The sequence below is a fragment of the Taeniopygia guttata genome, chromosome 37 (assembly GCF_048771995.1).
Source record: "Taeniopygia guttata chromosome 37, bTaeGut7.mat, whole genome shotgun sequence".
Lineage (NCBI taxonomy): Eukaryota > Metazoa > Chordata > Aves > Passeriformes > Estrildidae > Taeniopygia > Taeniopygia guttata.
The window spans coordinates 2,590,499-2,604,580 of record NC_133062.1 but is presented as its reverse complement, the minus strand read 5'-3'; the positions used below and the strand labels follow the sequence as shown (position 1 = coordinate 2,604,580).

The following is a 14,082-nucleotide window of genomic DNA, read 5'->3' as shown; positions in this document are numbered from 1 at the left end:
CTCCTGCTTGCTGGGAGCTGCTGTGGCCCAGGGCCAGCACAGAGCTGGGCTGGGTGGGCCAGGCAGTGTGGTGGAGAGTCTTGGCTGGTCTTGGTGTGTGCCTGGCCTCAGCAAAGGCTTGGAAGGTTTGCCTCCCAAATGTCCTGCTCACTGGTCTCCCTGTGCATCTTGGAGAGCACAAGGGAGGCATTTCTGGCAGCTGGGCATCAGCAGGCCTTCCAATGGGGGCGTGTTGTGGAGCGAGCCCAGCTGAGATACCCTGAGAGGAGCTCAGGGCTCCTTGCTCCTCTCTGCTGGCCCGTGAGCGTCTGTCTGCTCTCGGGATGGCCCTGGCTGTGTCACGGGTGCTGCGTGGACACGAGACAGCCGCTCCTGTCCCGCTGGGTCCCAGCAGTGCCTGGCAGCTGTCCTGCATCCACGTCAGGATGCTGGCCAAGAGAGGCCCTGAAAGCTGAGGCAGCTGATTTGAAGCTTTTGCAGGTGCCAACAGGTCAAGGCCAGCAGTGTTCCCTCAGGATACAGCATTGCTGAGGGGCTTCCCCAGAGCTGCCTGATGCCACCCACTCCTTGTGGCACCAGTTGCTTTCCTGTGGAAGGTTCTGCCTTCCCCAAGGGCACAGAGGGAGCTGGAGAAAGAGCTTGCCAGGCTGCTCTCCATCCTTTACCAGCAGCCCTGGGTGAGCAGAGTAGTCCCAGCTGAGCACAGATGTGCCAATGGAACAGCCGTGCACGGGAAGGCTCAGAGGGAAGGATGATCCAGGATCCATAGGCCTGGCAGCCTGAGCTTGCTCCAGGGGAAGGCCTTGGGGCAGATCCTCCTGAGTGCCATCCCACGGCACGTGCAGGGAACCAGGGGGTCTGCTGGAGGGTGGGAAAGCTCTGCAGAGGGACAGGGACAGCTGAGGGTTCTGATGGGGTGTTGGGGGCTTCTGTGCGGGAGTTTTGGGGGGTTGGTGTTGGTGGGGTGTTGGGGAAGGAATTGTCTGGAAGGTGAGATGTCCAGGCTGGAATTTGAGTCAGTTTGAAGGCAGCATCTGTGATTTGGCACAGCTTTGGTTACAGAGGGCTCAGTTCTATCTGTGAATATCTTTGACTTTTCCTCTTCATGGTCCTGATTCTCCTGCAGGGAACGATGGGGGCGAGCTGTACTTTACTGGCCACTTAGATATCTCTACCAGGGGGAGGATTAGCCCTTTTTCCTTATTCTCATTTCTTTGGGTTACTTGTGTACCACTGAGTGGACTTTCATTTCTTGAGAGCTTTTATTCCTTAAGAGAATTAGGATATTATCATCCCTTCATAGAAAACCATTTGCAAGCCAAAGAATGTCCCTTAGTTTTTCCTTTTTTTTGTGTAGTGTTATGTTCTGTAAAGTGACCCTCAGTGGATGAGGTTAAGGCAAACGAGTTGCTGCTTTGAGATGGGAAGCAAAATTCCAAATCTTCATCTCCTCAGGCCATCCCAATTAATTTGGGAAGTTTGCACCATTTTGGAACTACTTGAGTTGGGCAATGGGAAGTAAATCTTTCCTGAACTGAGGATTCTTACTTGCCAGATTCTTCTGTGCCTTTGCTGCTAAGGTGTTTTTGTGCTGAAGGCAATAACTTCAACGAGAAAATAATTTCAGCATGGGGTAAGAGCTTCTGACAGAGACCAAGTGTTGCCAGCAGTTGCTCCAGGTGCTCCTGCCAACAGCCCCTGCAGGCAGGAGCACAGCCCCCAGTGCACGTGGGTTTGGCTCCCTCTGGCACAGAAGTCCCCCAGGGGCACAGGTCTCTGGGGCAGGAGACGGGCACCAGCGCTGCCAGGGCTCGGGGGGTGGCAGGTCTGCTTGGGCGGGGACTGTGCCTCACCTGCTGGTGTCAGCGCTCCCTGAGGCCCAGGGCTCAGAGCAGCATTCCTGCCCTGGCCCACAGTTCCTTGTGTGTGCCACACCCGCGGGTTTAGGATGGCCACGGGCAGGGACATGTCCCGAGGAGGCCGTGGCAGCTTCCATGGAAGGTCCCATTCCCTTCCCAGCGTGGCTGCGTTGGCAGCCCTGGGGGCTCCTGCTGCTCTGAGCCCGCAGAGCAGGGCAGCGTTTGCTGATGGTCTGAGCCGTTCCTAAAGATCCTGTTGGGCTGTCTGACACACTTGGGGCAAGGCATTCCTTCCAACCTGGGCCACTCTGGAGGGGCTGGCGGTGGGCCCAGGGCAGGTGGCAGTGCGTGCAAGGGCCCTTTGTGACACGCTGCAGCATGGTCACCGTGGAATGGAACGGGACAGGGTATCCAAGGGCCCTTTGTGACACGGTGCAACATGGTCACCATGGAATGGAACGGGACAGGGTATCCAAGGGCCCTTTGTGACACGCTGCAGCATGGAACGCAGCCGGGTGCCCAAGGGACCTTTGTGACACATGGTGACACAGGAGCTGGTGGTGACAACAGCATACCACAGTGCTCGGTACACGCGACAAGGACAGGACGGGACAGAGCAGTGCTGTGAGGAGCCCCTGCACAGCGCACTCCTTTGTGTCTGACTTGGAGCTTTTCCGAGGTATTACTCCTGCAGCTGACCTCGAGGCCAGACCACAGGACTTGCTGACCTGTGGCCTTCCCGAGGCTTCTCTTCTGCAGGTGCCCTCCAGGGCAGAGTGTGGGACTTGGTGCCCCGGAGGCATCTCCCATCCCTGCTGCCGGTGCCCTCGAGGCCAGAGCACCATCCTTGACAGGAGTCTCCTGTCCTTGTGGCAGGAGCCCTCGAGACCAGAGCGCAGGACTTGCTGTCCTGAGCCTTCCTGAGGCTTCTCTCTTGAAGGTGCCTTCCAGGCACGAAAGCAGGACTTGCTGACTCGGAGCTTTCTGAGGCATCTCTCCTGCAAGTAGCCACAAATCCAGTCACTGACATGGAGCAGAGACCCCTGAGATTGCCCAAGCTGGCCTGGGTGGAGGAAGAGGAAGAAGGCCCTGGAGCTGCCCCTGCACACGAGACTGTGACACAGCAACAGAGTGCGAGGCACAGCTCCGGGTGCTCCCCGTGAACCTCAGCTCTGGGACCACTGTCTGCCCCAAGCTTCAGGGGCTGCAGGGGGAGCCCGGCTGGGCTCTGCCCTGGGGCCATCCTGCAGGGACAGCTGCACACAGGGAGCATTCCCTGCCACAAAGAGCCAAGCCAGGGCTGCGGGGCAGCTGCTCCAGCCCCGACTGCACTGCTGAGTGCTGTGCTCTGGGGCTGCGGCTCCCCGCACAGGGGACTGCACTGGTGTGCCAGAGGAGACAGAGAAGCTGCAGCTTCAGCCTAACTGAGGTGGGTGTGTGGGCTGGGAAGAGTGGGGAGGCTCAAGGGGACTCACAGAGCTCATCCTGCTGCAAGGACAAGGAAAAGGGAGCGGGAACTCAGCAGTGAGGAGAGCTGAGGGCTGGAGAGCAGCTCTGAATGACACTAAAATCCCACCAAACCTCTGAGACATTGCTGCTCCTCAGCCAGTGACAGGATGAGTCCCTAAGCCTGGGGCTCGGCCTTTCTCATGGCGAGGGGCACCAAGGAAGGCAACAGTGTGATGGAGACTGGAATGGGCTGGGAACTCACTGGGGGAAAAGAGGGAGCAGTTGGGAAGTAAAAGACAGGTGGGGGAGAGAACAGTTCAGAGAAGGGCTGAGCTACAGCTTGAGCAAGCTGCAAAACGTCATTTGGGGTCATCCCAGACTGATTTCATTTCAGAAGTTATTGAACAAGTTTATTTTTTGGGTGGTGGCATGTTTTACCTTGGAGGTGTACACTCTGCAAACTTGAGCTGTGTTGCTGAAATGCTCAAGCAAGTCTGTGCTGCAGGTCACCCCATTTCTCCTTTGGCTGATTGCGGCCCGGTGCTGAGCTCCAGCAGGGCCCTGGCAGAGCCCAGAGCAGCCTCAGCACCCGCAGAGCCCGGCTGCAAGGAGAGAAACCAGAAAGCCCCGTCAGCTGAAGGCTCCTGTCCCCTTGTCCCAGCCGCCCGCGGTGCCCCGCACTTCCTGATCCAGACTGGACCACACCTGGAACACTTCCTCTATAAAAACTAACAACAAATTATTGAAAATAGATTACAGACAAATAGGGCAACAAGAAAAAAGGTAAAAAATCTTATCTCTGTCAGAGGCTTGGGGAAGGCCCAATCCCTCCATGCCAGGATAAAACCCACCATGGGTGAGGGAATCCCAGGCTTTCTCCCTTCCCCTGCACTGCCCCCATGGTGATCCCAAAGCAAACAAGGGCAGTGGAGCAGCCCAAGCCCTTCCTTGCCTGCAAAGCAAAGCAGCCCCTGCACAGGCTCTGCAGTCCCACCTCTGCTCCCACCATGGGGGTTTGTTTGTGTCGGGCTGGCTGCCCCAGCCCAGCCCCAGCCCGGGGCACGGTGGATGCTGGGGGCTGTTGGCAGGGCCAGGAGCCCACTCCCATTTCGTACCCACCCCAGCCCTTGCCCCCAGCCCTGCCAAAAGCAGCCTGGCAGCCGACTGAAGGATCAGCTGCATCCGCCCCAGCAAAGGGGAACCTTTGGTTCCCAGCCAGGCTGTGCAATGCCCAAATCTGGGAGCATCCCCTGCGTGAGGACTCATCTGCAAATTCCCTGTGGAACCTGGCTTTAAGGGACATGTCAGAATCAAAGTCCACCATCTTCAGCCTGCCGGTGGTCAGGTGGAGCAAGAGGTTCTCATCCTCGACGTCATCCTCGATGTCATCCTCGCTGCCCCCAGCAGCAGCAGGGCCCGACCCAGCTTTGCTTCTGAGATCAGACGAGACCGGGCGCTCTCAGGGCGGTGTGCCATAGGCACCTGGCAGCCCCTCAGCAGCGCCCTTCAGCCCACCACACCACCCTCCAGGCACAAGCCCAGAACCCCAAAGGGGCTCAAAAGGCCCAAAAGGGCCGCCCCTGCCCACAAGGGGATCGAGAGACAGACCCCAGCCTGCAACACACACACACAAGGCACAAAATCCACACAAGGCCCACGTGCCCCTTCTCTCCTGCCCCTCGCCATGGCTGCCCAAGAAAACCCAAGCACCAGAGGCCCTCTGGCCAGCAGGCAGCAAAAGAAGCCTACGGCACCCAGTATTCCCAGGGGGTCTCCCATGCAAGTACTAACTGGGCCAGACCCTGCTTAGATTGCAAGATCAGACGAGACCGGGCGCTCTCAGGGCGGTGTGCCATGGGCACCTGGCAGCCCCTCAGCAGCGCCCTTCAACACACCCCAACACGTTCTGGCACAAGCCCAGAAAACCACGGGGGCTCCGCACGGCCAACAGGGCCAGCCCTGCCCACAAGAAAATCTAGAGCCAGACCCGAGCCCACAACACACACACAAGGGATAGAAAAAAAACAAGGCCCATGTCTAGGTTTGAAAAGACAGGAGTCTGTGAAGGAAGGCAAAAGCCTCCTGTGAAATGGAAAAGGTAAACCCCCTCCCTCCGAATTACCACAATTTAACAAAAGGCTCTCAGGCAAAGATATGGGAATAACAGTTCTTTACCAGGAAAAAAACTAAATAAAAATAATAATTTAAAAAATGCAATTAGTACAAATGAAACTAGTGAGGGAGGCAGAAACCTGACACCCTGAGGAGTCAGGGTGTTGGTAGTAGTCCAGTTAAAATGGTGGCTGCTCCTCCTGGAGTGGCAGATGAAATGCTGCTGAAGTGGTGATCTCTAGAAGGGTGGAGTTTTCTCTGAAGGTCTGGTAGTAGCTGGGCCTGGTCTTCCTCTAGGAATTCAGCAGAGAAGAAGCTGGTGGGATGAGGTTCTGGGGGTCCTGGTGGGCACTGGAAGGGAGTTTGGGGGTACTGGGTGTGACTGGGAGGGACTAGAGTGAGCCTGGAAGAGCTGGATGGAGATTGGGGATGGAAAAACAGAGATTGGGATGAGGTTGGTTGTGCTGGAAAGAGACTGGGAGGGGTCTGGGTGAGTCCTGGTGGGGCTGAGAAGGGACTGGGAGAGGGTTTGCCGTACTGGGGTGGTGGGGGGAGACTGGAAGGGGGTTGTGGGATTCTGAAAGGGATGGGAGAGGCTTTGGTGGGTCCTGGGGAGGTGAGGAAGGGATCATGGCAAGTTTCAGGGTGTCCTGGGTGGACTGGGAGCAATCAGGAGGGTGCTTGGAGAGGCTTGGGGTGTCTGTGCGAGGTTTTGGGGGGTCCTGATACCTGCAGGCCTCTCAGAGATGCCGCTGGACGCCACCGGCAGCAAGATGCAGACGGGGATCAGGGACTACGAGTTGGGCTTTGTCTTCCTGGTGCTGGGGCTCGGCTTCTACCTGTGCAAGTGGGTCAAGGGGGGTCCCAGGGGTCATGTCCCCTCTCCCCAAGACTGTGGGTGCTCCACCTGGGGCCCCCAGCCCGGTGTCACCCCTGTTTCTCTGCTCACAGAGCTCCTGAGCCGCCGGCGGCCGCAGAGCTTCCCTGTGGCCTCGGGCCCAGCCGGGATCCACCATTCCGTCCCCACGCTGATTTTGGGGGGTCCTGTGTACCCCCAGCCCTGCTGTCACTCTGCCCCTGCCCGCCTGCTCCCAGTGTTCCCAGTAACGCTTCCCAGTTAAACCCAGCCCAGTTTGTGGGGGGCACTGGGGAGGGACTTGGGGGGACCCCACGGCGGGGCCGGCACTGGGCAGGGAGGGCGGGGTCCGGGTGGGGAACACTGCCTGCTGCGGGTCTGCCCGGCAACTGGTGAGTCATCAGCGCCGCTCTCTCTGATTGGCTGACTCGTGTCCACCGCATTCTCTCATTGGCTGAGGAGAAGACCGGGAGTGCAGAGAAGGAACGGGAGAGATCCCGCCCCGAGCAGCGGCACGGGGACAACAGACCCAGCCTGGGCACAGGGAGGGAATTTATTACCAACCAAACCACGGGGACAACAGACCCATCCCGGGCACAGGGAGGGAATTTATTACCAACCAAACCACGGCAGCACGAGGAGAAGGGAAAGAAATCCCTCCAACACCTTCCCCGCACCCAACGGGGATCACCCACAACAGGGTTATCCACCAGGGAGAGACGGGGACATCCGAGATTAGACCAAAGCCAATTTTATTGTGTGTACCAGGTTTTTATACAGGGATTTACTTCTAGGGTCCTTATATAGGGCTCTGTTTTTGGTAACAATTTCCCATTGGTTACACATTCTTCGTGACATGACATCACCTGGTAACATTATTTTATCACAAAGTCTCACACCACGTTGCTCGGTCACTTCTTGCCCAGGGAGCCTTAAACTGTGTCTGTGTCTCCCACAGTTTCTGCTCAGTCAGGCCTCAGATATCGGGCCCCTTTATCAGCTCCATTGCTTTACTCTCTGTTTTATTCCCCATACGGGGGGCACCAGGGCTCTGCCCAACGGGGGTCACTGGGGATCATCCAGCCCGGATCCTCCCATGGGGGATGGAGCTGCAGGAGCACACCAAGCTCTTCCCTCACTCTCTTCCCTCACTCCAAGCTCTTCCCTCACTCGGGGCACTCACAGGGCTTCCCTTACTGGTGCCTCTGTTGGTGCTGGGTCAAGGTTTCGCTCCTGGAGAAGCTCTTCCCACACTCCCCACACTTGTAGGGCCTCTCCCCGGTGTGGATGCGCCGGTGCCTGGTGAGGTGCGAGTTGCGGGTGAAGCCCTTCCCACAGTCGGGGCAGCAGAAGGGCCTCTCCTCTGTGTGAATCCGCTCATGTACGAGGACACTGGAGCTGGTCTGAAACCTCTTCCCACACTGGGGACACTCGTAGGGCCTCTCCCTGGTGTGGATGCGCTGGTGTGTTCTCAGACCTGAGCTCCGCCCAAAGCTCTTCCCACATTCCAAGCACTCATAGGGCCTCTCCCCAGTGTGCATCACCCGGTGCTTGATCAGGCCAGACTTGTCTCTGAAGCCCTTCCCACACTTCCCACACTCGTAGGGCCTCTCCCCAGTGTGGATGCGCCGGTGCCTGGTGAGGTTAGAGTTTTGGCTGAAGCCCTTCCCGCAGTCGGGGCAGCGGAAGGGCCTCTCCTCGGTGTGAATCCGCTCATGTACGAGGAGATCGGAGCTGGTCCGAAACCTCTTCCCACACTCCCCACACTCGTAGGGCCTCTCCCCAGTGTGGATCCTCCAGTGCACAATCAGGCTGTCGCTCCGACTGAAACCCTTCCCACATTCCAAGCACTTGTGGGGCTTCTCCCTGCCATGAGACTTCTCCACCAGCTCCGAGCTCTGGCTGGATCTCCGCCCGCCTTCCTGGCTCAGGGGGGCTCTTTCCTCCCCGCAGCTCCCTGGGCTGGGTTTGCAGCTCCTCCTCCTGCAGCATCTCCGGGGCTTTTCCTCCTCCTCCATCCAGACACGCCCAGGGAATGACAAATCCTGGTTTGGGGAAAAAAACAAGAGGAGAGCATCTTGGACTGGAGGTCCCTCCTTGCTCCAGTTTATCTCAGGAAGTCATTAGGAATCTTGTGTCTGTAAGAACCTCCAAAACACCAAGATTTAGCCCCAAAATCCCACAAACTTCAAGACACAGATCAAAAACTCCCCAAACATCACAAGTCAGCAAAAACCTCCTCCAAAACATAAAGATTCAGCTGCCACATAAAACCAAAGCACCAACATTTAGCCCAAGAAAGCTCAGAAACACCAAGATTCACCCTGGGAAAATCCTGGATCCCCCTCCACAGTCACCTGCTGCATGTGGGGGGAGAAACGCTCCTGGGGCTGGGGGAGGCTGCAGACACAGGGAGGGGTGGAACCTTCTGCTGCTGCCTCCTTCTACTCCTTCTCCTCCTCCTCTTGTATATCTCCTCTTCCTTACACTCCTCTTCCTCCTGTTATTAGTTCTTCTTCTGCACAATCCCACCCTCTCCTGCCACCTGAATCGTTTGACCATTTTGTTCCTCAAGCCTGCCTCTCCTTCCCTTCTCCTCCTGCCCCCAGGCCCAGCACCCACTGCCGGCTCCCTCTTCCCCCCAGACCCACAGCATCCCAGCCGAGGGGCAGGGATGGAGCTGGGGCAGGTCGGGCTGGGGCAGCGCTGGGCTCTCGGCCGCTCCCGCCCGCACTCGGTCCCCACTGCAGCCGCTCCCGCCAGGACAGCGCGGGGGGGCCCGGCCTTGGCGCTGCCCCACTCCCACCTCCCCAAATTCCCCTCGCGGGGGCGATGGGGCCGAGGGGGGGGCGCAGGTGGGGTCCAGGTGGGGAACGCGGGGAGCTGCGAGTCTGCCTGGCAACTGGTGAGTCATCAGCGCCGCGGGCTCTGATTGGCTGAGCTCTGCCTGAGGGCTGCGGCTGCAGCAAAGAGGGGACACCCTGCTCCAGGGGGGATGTCCCACAAACGGGGGACCCCCATGAAAGGAGCAAGAGCAAAGTGTCTTTACAAACAGATGCTCTGAATCTGCTCAGAGATAGGGCCAGGAACCTGTACGTATGTAAGTGACAGGAGAAGCCATCGGTTTCAGAAAATGTTATTAATTGATGACACAGACTGCTGCTCAGCCAAGGTCCTGCTCAGTTCATGAACTTCCAGAAGAACAACAAAGACTTAACAGAGCCATGAATATCATTTGCTATATAAAAGCAGGGAGCATATTAAGGGAGTATGTAGTAGCTGGATTGGGAAGTCTGTAGCTCTCAAGTACTTCAGCCAATGGGGAAAGCAGAGGGAGATGTGGCCGGGAGAATTAGGATTAAAAGGAGGCTGTGTCCTCCAACAATTGGAGAGATCCCATGGGGAATGTCCCATGGCCTCTTCCATTTTTAGAAATGAAATTAATTTCACAGGACTCCTCTGTCTGCTTTGTGGACAGAAACCTCTGGTGATGTCAATTTTTCCGCACACCCTGGGGCAGGGAGTGCAGCTGAAGGTGCCTCACCCACTTTGGGTGATCGGCTCCCTGCCGCACCGGGGATTGATTGGGGACCCGGGAGTGACCAGGAGACAGACGAGTGACACATCAGGGGGGTCTGTGAAGAGTCAGCAGGGAGAGAGCACTGAAAATCTCATCAGTGAGTGCCCTGGGATCTTCGGGGAGTGAACATGGCAGGGCACCCATGGAGGGGAGAAAAGGGAAAGCCAGGGAGGGCTCCTGGCCAAAGGGAGGATGACCCCAAAATGTCTCTGAAGGGTCCCATGGGAGAATGCTGAGGTAGTTTGCACATTCCCCCAGAGGTAATTAAGGACATGGACACCCAGGGGGGCAATAAGGGAAGGGGAGAAGGGATTTGGACAACAGGGGATGGATGGTGTTGGTGTCCTGTGAAGGGATCAGGTGAAGGGGAGTGTGCAGCAATATGGTTCAGGCAAGAAGCAGCAGGAGGAATCTATGTGGTAAGAAAAAGGATGATGGCAAAGAGAAGGAAGAGAAAAATACTCAGGATTGGGATGTTTTTCAGCAGGGTCTTATCCTGACAATTTGCCAGCTGATACTTTGAATTCCCAGTTTCCAGGAGAGGAAAAGCAGGAGGTCAGGATGTCAGGGGTTTCTCTGTGGTGGGCAGCGGCAGCAGCGGGCGCAGAGGTGCGGGACCGGGAGCAGGGCTGGGGGCCTGTGGGGAGCTGCGGGGCCGGGCCGGGGCTGTGGGGCAGCCGGGGCTCAGCGCCGGGCGCTGCCTGAGCCCACCAGCCCCGGGCAGGGCCGGCAGTGGCCCCCGGCCCCCAGGAGGCTGCGGGACGCCCCGGCCGCTGCCCGGCCCCGGGGAGCTGCCGGCCCTGCCCGCCGGGGGGGCCGCCTTTGGACACTGCGGCAGGACAGGCACCGGCTCTGCTATCCGGGCTGTGCAGGGGACCCTGAGCACAAGGAGCAAAACAAAGGAACCTCTGGGAAATGCAGAGTGCACATGGAAGTTTCAGGATTTTCTGTGAAGGATTTGGTTTGGGTCCCTGCAGAAAGGAAAGATTTTGCAGAAAGCTCAGCAGCTCTCAGAGGATGAGCACCCACAGGCAGTGACCGGGGCTGCAGGAGTGGCACAAGAAGGCCCTGCAGCACTTGGGCACAAAGGCACAGCAGCTGAAGGCAAGGAGGGATGAGCAAAAGGCCAAGCTGAAGGCAAAGGCCATGGCAGAGTTCCCACAGCCCCTGAGGGACCAACCCCAGGGCCCAAGGGGAGCCCAGCACCCAGGGGACGGCCTCGGCCACAAGCACCTGGCAGAGGCATTGCCCTCCTGGCCAGGGCAGAGCCCACCCAAACAGCCCCTGGGAAGGAGTCAGGGCTCCAGCTGCAGCCCACAGGGACACTGCAAGCACAGACAGCAGCACCCTCAGGAGGAGCGAGTCCACCCCTGCAAGGACATGGATTGTCAGGGCTCTCTGAGCTCCCATCCCACCGGGGACCCACCACACTGCAGCCCTGGAGAACATCCCGGCTGGGTCTGCATCGAGAGGAGGCCTCTCCTGATGGACACAGGGGCCTCTCCATCCACTCTGAATCTTGCACCTAAGGGGGGAACATTGTAAAGGAGTGTTTTCATTATTAAGGGAATAAATGGGAAAGCTGAGCTGGTGTCATTTGTTCATTTAGGAGCTGTGGGAGGTTTATTTGAACTAAACTAATTTTTTTCTCTTCCTACTGTGATTGTAATTATCTAGGAAGGAATTTGATGACGGCATTGTAATATTGTAAAAGGTGATACAGAGGCTATTGCTGCTGTACCTTTGTGTCAAACGTCTGGACTTTTTAACCCCAGACAGCCTCCATGCTGTGGTATGGACAGGAGAAAGAGAGAAAAACCTGAGAAAATGAACAACCAAAAATAATGATGCCTCAGCTGTGGCTCTTCCAGACTCAGAAAAGAAATTGGAATTGTAGGTGAATGTTCAACAGGGCCATGCCAAAGGAATTCTTGGGCCAAAACGTTTCACCCAGTGGCCAGAGTGGCCTCATTGTCAGCAGAATTGTGCAGCCACAGCTTCAACGAGAACCGAGGCCCAAAACCTGATGACAACAGGATCTCCAACTGTTCCAGTCTGCCATCAAGTTCAAGCTTTGATAACCAAAAGAGCCTCGCAATGGATGAGCAGTGCTCGGTTATTACAGTGTGAAACTTGTTCAGTGGCACAGGAGGATTCAGAACTGAGGACAGGGGAAGGGTTTAACCCAGCCTCCTGTTTGAACAGCCCCCAGAGGGGCTGGGAAGAAACCCAGCACTGCATTCAAGTGACACAGCTCCAGACCCAGCCTGGGGGAGATTCAGGAGACATTGCCTGGCCTGAGGCAGAAACTGTCTTTGTGGATGGCTCTTCAAGGGCAGCAGAAGGGAAAAGAGTTCCAAGACACGCTGTTATTGAGGAAAGGGAATCAGACAAAGCCCAGGTTACCCCCATGGTCAGCTCAACCGGCACAGCTGTGTGTGCTTGTAAGAGCCTGGCACTGAATGCCCTGAGCAGGAAGGCTTCAATATCTTCTGGTGACACCATCTCACCTAACAGGGGGGCAAAAGCAATTCTGATTGCTCAGCAGCCACTGGATCACTTATTAAGGTATTTCTAAAAGACATTACTCCAATAAAAGGTATTGTGGAAGCAACAGACACAGACAGCAGAACTCATTTTACAGGAAAGATCCTCCAGGGGGTTATGGAAGCTTTAGGAATACAATGGGACCTCCAGAACCCCTGGCACCCCCAGAGCTCAGGCTGGGTACAAAGAATGAAAGGGGATGGAAAGAAACACCTTTGGAAGCTGGGGATAGAAACCAAGATGCCATGGGTACGGCTTTTGCCATTGGCTTGGGCAAGAAGAAGAGCCAGACCCAGGGCAGATATTCAATTATTTCCCCTTGGAATTGATCTCAGGAATTCCTTACCCTGGGAATTCTCCACCTAGTGCAGGGTGGAGATAAGGGATGCACATTTAAAGCAGTCTGTGGCCAGAATCCTGTCTCTGGTGCAATCTCTCCCCCAGGAAGCTGGGCTGGCACAGAGCCTGCCTTGGCACTTTGCTGTTGCCAACATCCCAGCAGGACATCGGCTCCTGCCTAAGGAGTGCAGAGCAGCACCACTGGGGGCCAAGTGGCGTGGCCCGTGCCAAGTGGCCCCGAGGCCAGAAACAGCCGCCAGCACAGCTGAGCACGGGGGACCCCTCAGCCTCGGCTCCAGGTCTCTGCAGCCCCGGAGATTTGCACTTCCCGCCTGCAGCAGGAGGATGGGAGGCCCCCACTGAGCCTGCACTGAAGGCAGCGCAGCAGCAGCCAGGGCTCCACAGCGGGGCAAGGCCCTGGGCCTGCCCACACATCCTCTGCTGAAATCCTCGGCCTGGCCACCCTCCTTTGGCAGCTCCAGCCACCGGGGACAGCCCTTGCTGCCACTGCTGCAGCTTCAGCGCTCTCTGGGCCTGCCCTGCCACAGCTGCTGGGCAAGAGCACGGGACAATTCCACTCTGGCTCTCACTTACACTCACACACTGCCCTGCCTGCCATGGCATTGATGGAAAATACACCAGCTCATAGACTTTAACATTGTTAACCTTTCATTTCTCTACTCTGGCTTGCTTTGCCTTGGCCCTGGGGAAAGAAATGTTAAAGGTTTTGTTAAGGGATGTTGCACCACTCAATGGAGATGAGTTTAACATCTCAACACACCTGGAATGGCCCAAAAGATACCCACAAAGATAATGCCCAGCAGCAAAACATCAACCCCAGCAGCAAACAGCAACCAACACCTACCCCAGACACTGCCAGGGCTGCAGACACCTGGTCTGCAAAAGGCTGAGAAGGAAATGCAGCACTTCCCACCTCATTAACAGCAGAAGCAAAGAAATCCGGGGCCAATAGGAAACCAAATACTAAAAACTGCACAACTTGAAACTTTGGAACATTAAACCAGTGGATTTAGACTGGTTCTGACTGTATCAACTTTGGGAAAAATTTAGTAAAAGCCACGGAGCTTTTACTCTGATAGTATTTTATTTTTTATATACTCCAATATATTTTACTGATACTTTAGGTGTCATGGAACAATTTTCTCTGCACACCCGGGCTATGTGGGGATGGAATGATTTCTGTTGCACATCCTGGCCAGAATCAAGGAATGCCTTGACTCTAACATTAAACATATTGTTGGAGTTTTTCTTTTTCCTGCAGTTTCAGTGCTAAGTTTAGAGCATTAGAGTATTTTTAAATTACTCCTACTTCTATATTG

General features: G+C 56.4%; 1 protein-coding gene across 1 annotated transcript in view; it reads right to left on the bottom strand.

Annotated features, from left to right (window-relative positions):
- Positions 1-7,469: 7,469 nt before the first annotated feature.
- The window catches only part of LOC115492522 (uncharacterized), a 152,864-nt gene continuing 146,251 nt past the window's right edge, over positions 7,470-14,082 (bottom strand). Inside the window, exon 12 of the mRNA XM_072921465.1 lies at positions 7,470-8,070. Within this exon, the coding sequence (XP_072777566.1) occupies positions 7,470-8,070 (601 nt within the window). The remainder of the gene's footprint in view (positions 8,071-14,082) is intronic.